Here is a 13,388-nt window from a genome sequence, read left to right on the forward strand (position 1 = left end):
TTACTTTATTAATATATTGAAATAAATAAAATAAGCTACTTAATAATTTTATTTAATATTTATATGTGCTATATAAGTTAGAATAATTAAGTTTACTAAATATTTGAATATTCGAGATCTGATTAATATTCGAATTCGACAAAACTGATATTCGCCCATCTCTACTTTCTATTTCTGATGTTATTGAAAAGATCTTAAATTGATATTGATAATAAATACATTTGTTATTAACGTCTTTTTAAATTTGGTTGTAATATGTTTTTCAATTGGAAAAATAAGAAAATCGAATTTAAGAACAAAAAAATATATATATATATTTTTTAATAATAACTAATTTATCATTTTATTTAATTTCTAACTAATGTATAATAACATTTATAAAGGCCCATAATCTTTAAAGTTAATTTGTAACTTGAAATTTAACAAAATTAATATAAGTAGTCATTTATATTATATGTGTGATAAGCATAGTCGTGTGAATAATCTGTTTCATCAGTAATTAAAACCAAACAATTCTATTAAAAACCACGTTATAATTATTTTCGTAGGTGTTTGCATTGGGATCGTATTTAAAGAACTGGTTAGATGAAAATTTGACTGATCATGATACTTTCCTTATGTTATATTCTATAACAGCCGAGAATGCAAAATATTTTAATACTTTCAATTACTGTTCCTTATGATGCTGAATTTTGTAATAACTAAACTTAACATTTTCATTTACTTTTCGGTATACTATCTATTGTATTAACGGAATTAAGTATGTAATGTTTATCAATTTTAACGAAATATTTTAACTAAATATATTTTATTTTATTTCTTTTTGGTTTATACTTACAATACAACATATTATAAGTGAATAAAATTAAAAATATTTTATTACGGTGTAAGCATTTATAATGAAAATGTTTTTAATTTTAATGTATTAGTGATTACTTTTGTGAATAGTTAATGAAAAAATATTTTATTATTGGCGCAATAAACTAAAATTAGTTTTAGTTAAACTATTTCATTGTCGGAATATTCCTATTTAAGAATAGAAAAGAATGTTAACGAAAATTGGAGATTTGTAATTTTAAAATCTTATTTATTTCAAAATTATTTAAGATACAGAAAAGGTAATGAATGAAAATATAATTACGAAATGTCATCATCTCGAATTTAGTTATCAAAATTACCTGTTATAAGAAATTTCGTTTTTATCTCCGTACTCCCAACCAAACCTTTTATATAGCGGTTCAAACAAATAAATGATGTAATTCTAGAAAAATAAATTATATGACTTTTTATATACTCATAAACTGGTGTTTTGCGTACAATGACAACAGTTCTAATCTCTACCAGCAGAAATATTTTTTCAATTCAATTGTAAAATATGGCCGGATGATAATTAAGTTTAAAATGAAAAATTTGAAGTTAGTCTGTTGAAAAGAAAGCACCATTTATTCACTTTCTATGTTCCGGAATACAATTTTTTGGCGATCGACCTCTGTATATCATTTGCCCAATAAGTCAGAAACGTTTGCTAAACAAAAATATATTTCTGATGGAGTTTAAAACTGTTGTTATTGAATTTTTATCATCAACTTATAATGATGATATTTATTTTAATTATACAATTTCTGTGCATATTTATAATTTCACAATGGAGTTTAGAGATGAACTAAAAGAAATATTAAAAGAACTTTGTATATCCATTATTGATAACAGTTGTAATTCAGTTTTTCTAATATAAAAATATTTGATTTTATTTCAAATTGGCGTTTATTAGATGTTAAATATTTAATAATTTTTAACATCTCGAGACCCTATTTCAGTCTCCCTGTGATATTCACTTTCACAAGTCGTGGTTGGGAACCACTTTACTAATGGAATACTACCTTAGAATGAAAATAATATTCATTTAATTCATTGGAGAAAGTCTCTTTGCGAGGCAAAAAGATCTTCAGTCTTGTTTAAACGTTGTGAAATTATAAAGGATATTGTATACCACGAACACAGGACTTATTAATATATTCATAATAAACTATAGCTAATTTATATTACATAATCATTTCAAAAAGTCAAATTTATGTCTATGTACTTACGTCCCACATAATTTCGTCCGGAGTTAGTTGTATCAGCTCACTTGTTTTCATTAACATAATCATAAATTCTGAATTCAATGTCACATAATATTCGTCTTCGAATGGAAAATACAAATATAGATCCAACAGCGTATTCAGTGTCGTCAAATTTTTTCTGTGGAAAATGTTTAGAATTAATAATAAACATAAACGATAATTTATGTTTTAAATTGTAATCAATCTAAATATTAATTATTGTGTAGGGTGGGAGAGACATGGAGCACAGGGCGATATGGAACACTAAGCATACATCTTCATAAATCATTATTATGATCAGTTCTGAAAACCATCAGCCTGTGGAAGCACTTTGCAGACAGTTCGCTTTCATTTAGTTAAAAGTTGCATTCATTCACTTTTTCTAAAAGGCAATTTTTTTTTAATGCTCGTGTGAGATCATGTCTCTAATAAGATGCCATGTTTTTAATTTTAATCATATTTACAACACTTCTATTAACACTTTGGATTTGTTGTTATAATTTGCAATTTTTCCACTCTTCAAATCTACATTTACCAACCTAATCCTAAAGATTGTTTTCGTGATTATAACGAGGTTCGCATTTTCACCAAAACGTAGCATTTTATCTTTATGTAAATGGACGTTATGGAACGAGGTATAAGAGACGTCATGAACTTAGGATTTCACTTGCTTGTGTGGTCTTCATTACAAGTAATAAAGATCACACAAGTAAGTTGCATTTTCTAAATCCTTTGTTATTCTAGTCAGGGACTGATATCAGATGACTTGAAAATAAAATACTAAAATCTTCATTAAAAAAGGACTGGCGATATAGCATTAAAAACAATACACACGCATAATAAACGGGTACATAGACGCGACTTTTATTATAGGATCTGTAGGACCCGATGACACTAAAAAAATTAAAACGTGTTGACAAGTGCTAAACGTCTTGACAATGGCGATCTGGTCTAAAAGTGATAATACATATAAATGATGTTAAATTACATGTTAGAGTCTTTGCTAGTGGAAATTGGGTGGCTAAATATATAATATTTAATATATATATACTATTTACACAATAATTCTTTCCCAAACCAGAATTATTTGTTGAATACATTTTAAATAGGCCACTAATGATGAGGAGACATCAACGTTTTGTGGATTGCGTAATGCCTATTACTTTGATCCAGCGCAAGCCAAAAATGTTGCAGAAACATATGCATGAAGTGCGGTACCATGAACCTTGTTGGGAGCATTTTCCTGGAAAATGTTTGTATGCGATCATTGACTTTAATAATAAATAAAAGTTTTCACATAATTGTAACAATTATGTGAAAATTCATAGAAATCCATGTTAATTCATAGAAAAGTGAACTTCTCGACTTAAAACAATAGAATGATGTAAGTCCTAAGATCGACCATCTTCGATTGGATTCGAATGGAGACGCAACGTTGACTCATCCTGCAATCTGGGTTCCAATCTCGTTACACTAGGTAACGAGTAAAGACTAATTAGAAAGCGGAAGTGAAGAGTATCGACCAATCGAAATGATTGATCTGGGATACCAAAACAGTTTATAAAAATGACCAATTCAAGAATACGGAGAGCTTCTCCACCGGATTTTTATAATGCGTAGCATCCTCCGTAGCGAAAATATTCTCCGTTTCTCCGACGTTTAAACGACACATATCTCTCGACACAAACTATTACACGACTGCGCCCCGGGGCCGTCCAGTTCTCCAACTGACCAACATCGTCCATCACATCATCCCATTCTCGGACAGAAGATACTGTTTTTGTAACATAATTTATACAATAAATTGGAAAAATCGTTTTGTAACTGGAGAGAGTTGTTTCTGTCATCAACACTCCCACATACGCTTCGGAATTACTCAGATATCCTGCCGTTACACGCGGTTCGGCGACCTCACAGTTGTTTGAGAACACCATCACATCGGAAGCAAAAGATATACCGCCTACCAGTCTTGCATCAGCACATAGAATTTAGGCCAGGAATTACCCGCTTACCCGCCCCTTCGCGAAATGGCCGTCCTAAATAGCATATACACTGGTCATTTGAAGTAAATCGGCCACACCTCTCGGCTAAAGTGCGAAATGGCCAGACAATTCGGGAAATGGACGAACTTTGGGCTTTGGCCGTAACATATACATAAACATGCAATATTAATGAATATGATTAATATCATAGTAACAGTATATATGCCAAACAGACATATGTTAATAAATTTAAGAAGTAAGTATAAAATTTATAAACGCATTAATAATATAGTATCATCCAAAAAAGATAAGAACTTTTAAAAGAAAAACAATTGTAAAGAAAAATTATCATTTTGAAACGCGCACTTTCAAAATGATAATTTTTCTTTACAGTTGAAAGAGATTTAGTATTTAGCACGAAAACAAAAGGAAAGTTTCGTTTTTACAAAAATTAAAGCTTTAAGGGCATTATATAATATGGAAAGAAAACTTTTAACCAATACATTTTGCCAGCAATGACTTATGCATCTCAAACATTCCATTGCCAGAAACACTAGAAAACAAGATTAAGGTCACTCAAAGGAAAATGGAAAGAAAAATGATAGTAATAGCGTTAAGAGATAAAAGAAATATTTGAATAGAGAACAAAAAAAAAATTAGATGATTGTTTAGTGCAAATTAAAAAGTTGAAATGGAGTGGACGGAACGGTTAACCAGAAACAGGGTCAAAAAGCAAGGATAACGTAAGATGAGATAGTCTGGTGAAATAACCAAAGCAGCAGAAAGAAAATGGAAATCGTGGGAGAAGCATTCATCCAACCGGTGCCGTAACTAACCCTTTCTGTGCCCTTTGCAAGAATTTGCATTTAGACCCCTTAATTAATTAGGTTCGGGAAAATAATAAAATAAATACAGGTAACCCCCGTATAACACGGCACTTCTATAGCATGGATTCACTCTAACACGTTTCGAGAATTGGTACCATCCCCCGTATAACACGGTACTTTTATAGCACTGATTTACTCTGACACGGTTCGAGAATTGGGTAAAACCCTCGTACAACAGGAAATGTAATAAATTTTTACATACTTAAGTAATAATAATTCACGAAAACAATAATTTTCGTGAACTATTAATACTTAAGTATGTAAATTTTCTCTTCTCGCCTTCTGTCGATACACGTGGTCCTTCTCGAAACTTGTTTCAATGTTGCCAGATCGCGACGCTTCTGCTTCTGATGTTGCCGAATGTTTTTCCCTTATTCCATACTTGCTTTATTCTTGATAAGTGCTTAGCACCATATAAGGAAATTTATAAAGACCTTTTAACTAGAAGCAAGCAATCTAAAATTACATACATTTTGCAAAAGGTAACGCATGGATCTGAAGATAATGCAGAAAAATACTCAGAGGATAAGGATAACTTGCCAAAAAGAAAACGCTCTCGGTTAATTAATAGTGTTTTTAGTGATGACGAAGAAAACATTGTTTAATTTATATTAATATGTATCACTAAAAAAATTTTAATGAAGATATTTATCTTAATTATTAAAATATACTAGCATGTTTTTTAATTTTTGGAACCTAACTCTCCTTTTCGTATTAGTTCTTTGTTTCGTATAACACGGATTCGCATAACACGGCAATTTTTTGGAACGTAACTACCGTGTTATATGGGGGTTACCTGTACATGCATTTTGGGCAACCCTTACAAGTGGATCCTGTGCGAATACACCTGTCACACCTGCCTAGTTACGGCACTGCATCCAACAGTGGATAGACAGCAAAATAATAATATAAGAATAATAATGATAATAATAATATTGTGAAATTCGAAGTTTATATAATGTAATAAAATCATTTAATTTTTAAAATTTTAAATAAAAATTCCTTTAACTAGAGGAATTTGCATCTGCAGAAACAAAATATGAAGCGCATGAGAAAGTTATAACTCTTTCTATTTAACTATAAACATTCTCACGATCAAACCGTGTATGGTTTCCAATTATGAGCGAACTACGTCATATTGTTATCATTCTAACGCAACCTTTAACCTCACACCTGCTAAAACAATTGGTCACCTGGTGAATTTTCCCACCGCAAAACGTATAAAAGCCCTCCTCCTTCTTCAATCGGGGGAGTCGCCAATCGAATGAACAACGACGAAGTCGAACATCGAAGTCTTCTCCATCGCAGCCCTACACTCCCATCGCTGACCTACACTTTTGTCGCCGACCTATACTTGTGTCGCCGCTCAGAATCCATTTGGACGACATTACGGGAAAATATCCCACTAGTATATGCAAAGAGGTATGAACGCTTATTATTGTAAACTCTCTCTCTCATCCGCGGTTGAAGGAGTTTTGTGTAAATTTGCTTTAGTTAGTTAGTTTAATAAACTCTTGTTTTGTTTTAAATGGTGTCGTTACTCGACTTTGCCAACGTCTTATCGTCGACCCCTCCGACTCTCCTCCACTCGCGTACCGCGTAACAGAACGTAACGCCATCCTTGACAAGAAAGTAGGTCACCGACCTGTGGCAGGCAAGGAGAGGAACTTCTTCCCTCCCCGGTGGCTCACAATATAATAGCTGCTAAATTTGAGAATTTTCAAATAACTAGCCATGATTAACCATTATTATTGAACACATTGTTTGCGTGAACGATATTTAAGCTTATTATTTAAAATTCATGTGGGCTACTTATTCATTTCAATTAAACAAAATTATCTCCTGATGAAATGATAGAACACTGCTATGACATGGTGATTGTAGAGGGAATTTAATGAAGCCACGTAAAAGAGGTTCTGTTTACTTTTATGAATATGAACTATTTTTGAACTTTTATGAATATGCCTATATACTAAATAACAAATCTTCTTTCAAGTAAAGTAAAAAATTGTTGTTTCATAATATCCTTCTTCCTTACATTTGATGTAAGTAGTAATCTAATCCACTTTAGTGTAAAACATGAAACACATGCAATATCAAGAAGCGCCATGCAATCACAATATCTAATTATTTTAATCAATTTTATACTTATTTGGTTTCATTACCAAACGATGGATTCAGCATAATCCATCGATTGGTTTTTAAACCTTAAACACTTTTTGGAAGACAAAAAGGCGATTTGTTCCAGAATGTAGTCTCTCAAAGGAGCTTCGAATGTAAAGGGTTCAATGGAAATTCAAATGAAGAGAGGATTTGGTTAGAATCGGATTTTAGGTTTCTTTTTTATTGTTTGAGAAGGGGTGTTATCACTCCTCCTCCAAGAACATTGCTTTGTTTTGTGCTGCCTGAAGCATTTATAGACTAGGATTATTAAGAACTATAACATGTGTGATTTATGAAATGAATTATTGTTTTGTATTTATATAGAAATAATTTGTATAAAGCCTATAAAGAACCTGTGGGTGTTATTCGGAATAAAAGACAAAGGCAAAGAATTGACCCGACAAAGAATGTCTGAACTGAAAATAACTCACGTAAACAAACTTGAAGCGTCCGTTAAAACTTTTTTACGATGAGTAACCGGAATCACCTGTTAAATATTCAAAATTATTTTGTCATATTTCTGTAATATCATTTCAAGTAATATTAATTTAAATTATTACTGCTAACCGAATGATTTTCTCGTAGTTGTTTCGCCAGTAAATTCCAATTTGTTTCGTCGTAATTAACTACGTAATAGACTATGTTTTCTCCGTTAACAATAATCCAATCGTCACGATTCCCGGTTATATTTGTCATTATTTCTAAGAAAATAAAAGCAAATTAAAATTTTAAAATATAAAATTGATTGGCGCAAACATTTAAAAAATTTTAAACAATAAATTTTTTGTATCACGAATATACTCAGACGATTAAAATACGATTAATAATGCATTTGAATCCAACATAGAATGATCTCAATTATAAACATATACAATATACACTTAATCTATTGATTTTAATAGCAGTCATTTGCGTTTTAATAGAACCAACAGGAACGCATTTCTGAGTGACGTATTTTCGTAATTTTCTCGCTTCACTCGTTGCAATGTCTAAGGAAGGATATTTTATTTCTTTAGAATTAAATGCTCGTCACAGATAATTTTTTCTTTATTTCTGATTAGTGGTTTTTCTGAACAATTTGAATATCTACTTTTATATTTTAAGTGAATTTTGAATATTACAAAAATGAAATTTTATTAAATTAAAACAATTATTTAAAGCTTAAAATGATTTTAAAAGTAAATTTTTATTCAATAATATTAAATATTATATTTGAAAATTAAAATAACATTTACCCTGTTTTTTATACGTCCACATCTTAATTTTCGGTCTCCAATCGAGTTCTTTTGCTGTTGTATAAGTTATCGGAATTGGCCAGGTATGACTAGTAAGAAAATGTTTAAATAAAATGTTAAAAAAAGAAAGTTTTATTTAAAAATAAATATTTTATATTTACACGAATTCACGCTCAAGGATTTACGCTCTACGCTAAAATAAAATAAAAGATATTTGATGTTATTCGCACTGGAGAGTAAAGAAATAGATTATAATAATTCCCAAATGCATTTTTTTTATTCTAAAAATTAAAAATACTTACTTCTAAATGCCATTAAAACTAAATTGACGAAATTATACATATATACTTATCAAATTGGGCTAATCATATACTGTAGTTTGAAAACAGATTAGCCTACAGACGGAAAAAGTTAGAATGGAAACTTACGGGAAGAAAAAGAGGATATCCAAAGAAAAGACGGGATTGTACTGTGAGGAAGTCAGAAAAAACTGGAGACAGAAAAGTGCGGATTCTACGGAGTAAATTTGGAAAGGTGAAATTCAGTACTTAACTGACAAAAGTTAATGATAATGATGATCGAATTAATAAAAGTATCGGTACTAACTTCGGAAAGATTTTGCTTTTATAAGACAGTTTACATTATTTTACTTACCAAAACTTTAGTTAAGAAATAAAAATCTAATTAGAAATAACTGTGACGTCAGTAACGCAACTGTATATGACTTGATTAGTATTGATTAATAAATAGTACAATGTGCTATTTATTAATCAATACTAATTCTATAAGAGCGCGTCACATGCTGAAAAACTGTTAGCATATTATTTTAAACGAAATTTCACAGACCCTCTTTTGAATCATTATGCCAATCGCATCACAAATGATAAGATCACGAGGCAAACTATAAAGATCAAACAAAAAGTAAATAGTTGTAAAATAATAGGTGAAGTTGTTTGGTTAAATCATAAAGTCCAGTGAAATTCCAAAGGCGTTAAAATCTTTCGCGTGTGAGTGAAAACAAATAGAATGATGATATATATCTTCAGATTATAATTAGTCTTTGTGTTTAAATCGCCAATTCAAAGATTTGAATAAATTGACAAAGCTTAGGCAAAGTCGTGACTCCAGAATGATCGTTTTCACTAGTGATTAAACATAAAAAGGAAAACCCTTAAGGAATAGTTATCGCTGAATTTGACAACTTTGCCAAGTAAAGTAATTATTCTGTTAAATTTAGATCTTAAAAAGTTATGTTTAACAATAAGTATACTTCGGAAGACAGATTTTACTTCAACTTTCATACGCTTTAGCAAATTTTGTGATCCATGTAGTAGTATATTTATCAAATAGTGTTCCGCAAGTTTTTGTTGCTTTAGAAATTTTTTTGATTCACTAACACAAGGTGTGTTTCTATTATAGTTGAAATAGAAACACACCTTTGTGTTAGTGAATCAAAGAAATAATACAACACGGTTTCAGAAGATTTAAAATGCTTTAGAAATGTTTCATCACTCAATGACAGATTTGAAAAATATGAAAAAATTGATATATAAAATAATAATTACAATACCTGACCGAATTCTGCTATAAGTTTAATACTAGTTATAAAAGTAAACGAAAAACAAATTTTAAAAAATTTACAGAATACTATACATCTTTTGCATGTACTGAACAATTAATGTAAGCTGTTTGCAGCAGGGTTCATTAAAATATTATGTAGACAGTACTAAATGGAATTGTTTAGTACTCATAAACGGAACCAATATGTTTATGAAATGATAATAAAGGTTTTATTTAAGTACTGTATTTAAAAAAATACAGGAAAGTATTAATAAATGGAAATCATTAAATATGCAGAAGAGTTCAAGTGTCATTAAAATAAATGTTAATAGTTAAACCGGCTTTTATGTCGAGTACATCGATATTTTTCTATATTGAGTGTTGCGAGTGACGTAAAGCGATTATCGCTGATTTACATACGGGTCGTTGCTAAATTCAGCAATGTTGTAGCGACTTAAAGCGAAATCATAGCTAACAAGATCGCTGCGTTGCCCTGTGTGTAAATCGAACGTCCGGTTTGAGAGTATAATTTACAGCAACTGGAAAAGTGCTTTTTTCGCTTTATTAAGATGGCTGAGCTCATTGGTGGACTCATGGAGATTGATAATTCTTGATTATAATGTTACTTTTCATTTGAAATGATAATTACAATACTTTACCAAATCCTGCTATAAGTTTAATATTCGTTATATAAGTAGACTAATACATCAGAATTTAAACGCTTGTTCGATGACTACTCTTGTTGAGCTTAATCGGGCATGAAAATACTTTTGCATTCTAGTTAAATGTCGTTATCTTTCGTCATGGAACACTGGAAAAAGAGCACATTTACATCTATTAACATTAAATAACTCGTCGAACAGTGAGATTATATCCGACTGTACTGTACAGACGCCATGTAGTTTCGTCATCGCTGTAGTATTTGGTGTTGTAAACTTACTACTCGGATGCGTGCAGCTTCCCCTTCAGCATTGCTGTTGCACTGCTGAATTTAGCAACAAGCGGATAGTTACATTTTTACAAAACAAAATCAGATTTTGTAGAAAATTGTTAAAGAAATATATAATTCTCTTCCTTCTTATTGAATTCTAAAGACGAATTGAATTTGTCGGTTGTAAATGAAGATTTATTTTATTTGAACGTCGTGTGTCAGAAGGTTAACGGAAAACTGTTCCAGAATTATAGCAACTAAGTTCAATTCCGTTTAAAGAGCTTAAACGGAATTGAAGCGTTAAAAAATGCAGGTTTTCCCTGTTCTGTAAGCCACTAAGCGAGAATAAATATTGCTTTATAACAATTTTTTTTTTTTGTTCAGAAATACAAATAAAAATTTCCTCTTAAATCTGAATCCGATTGTAGGAAATTTTTAAATTTCATCAATATATTTGATTAAGTTCCATTGAAGAACAGTCACGCAAATCGTTAAATGATTTTTCAATTTAGACATTTTGGGTAATTTTATCTAGTAACGATATTTTTGTGTTCAATAAAGTGTAAGTATATAAAAACTGTTTAAAATTTGTAAAAAATTACTTTTTCATTCCTCGTATTTCTTCTTCAAAAGCAATTTGCGAGATATTTGCAGAACGTTTCTCATAGTCTCTTTCCACAAAAAGAATTGGATAACCAGTCAAATGAGTCCACGATGTAAATATTTTCGAAATATTCAATTTGGATCGATCCATGGGAGACTGAGCCTACAAATTTAATAGGTCTATTTATTATTTATTAGTAGTAGTTTAGTTTGACTATAATTTATTAATATGACTTTTTACACTGATGACGAAGAGACAATAGCTAATCTAATTTATTTAATTAAATAATTTTTTTCTTTTCATCTGTTTACAACGATTTCTTGTATTTCGAACCTTTCTGTCCCTCAAGGTGGTTTTTTTACAATTATAAAATACATATTATTGTATAATTTAAAATGGTTTATAAATCTTGAACATTTTTAGTTAATTAATTACATACTTATAATTTCAATAGATAAAAAAGTAAAGAAAACAAATGGAATTAAATTTTATTAAAGGTATGTAGATAATGACATAATTTTATTTGATAAAACAAATGAAAAATATGTAATGAAGATAATAAAATAAATAACAATATGCAATTCGAAGTGGAAAAGGGAACTGAAAACAGTATAAGTTATTGAGACGTAACAATAACAAGACAAAAGGATCGGTTAGAATATTCAAAATACGAAAAATCGATATAAGTAACAAAAACTGTAAATTATAATTCTAATACACCAATAAGTATGAAAAAGAATATGTAGAATTTAATATATATATTGAAAATGTTATAAAAAAAACTACGAAGATAGAAAATATAATAAACATAGGGGAGACCGGGGCAAGATCGGCATGTTACGCTTTACTTAAATTTTGTGTAATAAATACTGCTGTAAACTGAAAAAAAAGCTTTGCATATTGTCTATTGGAATGTTACCTTACTATAGAACTGGTTAAAATCAGTTTGGGAATAAAAATAATTAAAATAATTACAACTTTACAAGAAGAGAGAAATTGACGAAGTTGCCCCGGGTATAGGGGCAAGATCGGCAACTTCTCTCTTTTTGTAAAATTGTAATTATTTTAATTATTTTTATTAAAGTTGCCCCTGGTATAGGGGCAACAGTAATGGGGCAAGATAGGCACGTATATAAAATTATGTTATTAACAATGTATAAGTTGGAATTCACTATTAAAACAAAGAAATACAAATCCAACACCCATTTAATATTATTACAACGAAATGCAAGTTCAAAGACATATATACATGAATAACAAATGCAAACATGTTTTCATTTATCATCTGTTTGATTTTTATCCTTTGCTTCTAATGTGGCTTTATGTTGCCGATCTTACCCCGCTAGTCATGATTTCGAAACATTAAGTACAACCCTGAGAACAGAATGCCAAGCCACGATCTGGCCACGTGAATAAGTTGAAGTTACATCCTTCTAACAGGAAAAGTAACTTTCGTTATCATGGAATTATAACAAAACCTGCCAATTCAATATAAATGGGAAAAAAATATTATATGGAATTCAACGAAAATGAAAATTTGCTTGATAATTCAACTACGCTTGTTGGAGAACAATAAAACACTACACTCAACAAGCCACCAATAAAACTCAACTGCCTAACCTATAACCAAAGTCTCCTTTTAATTTGTTTTTAAAAAAAAGCGCTTGACAAACTTACCCCGCATGCCGAAGTTGCTCCGGTCTCCCCGATGTCTATTTAATGATTATCCAAGAAAAAATTTCGAAGAATGGTTAAATTTAGTATAAATAGTAAGGAACAATCGAAAAAAACGAAGAGATGTCGCAAAGAAAATTTGTAAAATTTACGTATATACCAGGAATATTTGAACGCATATTTTAATAAGAAAAAATATAGGTTCAGTACAAGATCAAAACAATTAAAGAAAGAAGTATTTAAATATTAG

At 30.2% G+C, this 13,388-nt stretch overlaps 1 protein-coding gene across 1 annotated transcript in view; it reads right to left on the reverse strand.

Moving 5' to 3' along the window:
• The window catches only part of LOC111625537 (endoplasmic reticulum aminopeptidase 1-like), a 49,939-nt gene that overhangs the window by 12,557 nt on the left and 23,994 nt on the right, over window positions 1-13,388 (reverse strand). The window contains 6 exon segments of the mRNA XM_023368699.1: window positions 1,179-1,261; window positions 2,088-2,241; window positions 7,566-7,621; window positions 7,702-7,835; window positions 8,370-8,458; window positions 11,463-11,626. Of these exon segments, the coding sequence (XP_023224467.1) occupies window positions 1,179-1,261; window positions 2,088-2,241; window positions 7,566-7,621; window positions 7,702-7,835; window positions 8,370-8,458; window positions 11,463-11,626 (680 nt within the window).

The sequence above is a fragment of the Centruroides sculpturatus genome, unplaced genomic scaffold (genome assembly GCF_000671375.1).
Source record: "Centruroides sculpturatus isolate CEXI.00-Female unplaced genomic scaffold, Cexi_2.0 scaffold341, whole genome shotgun sequence".
Lineage (NCBI taxonomy): Eukaryota > Metazoa > Arthropoda > Arachnida > Scorpiones > Buthidae > Centruroides > Centruroides sculpturatus.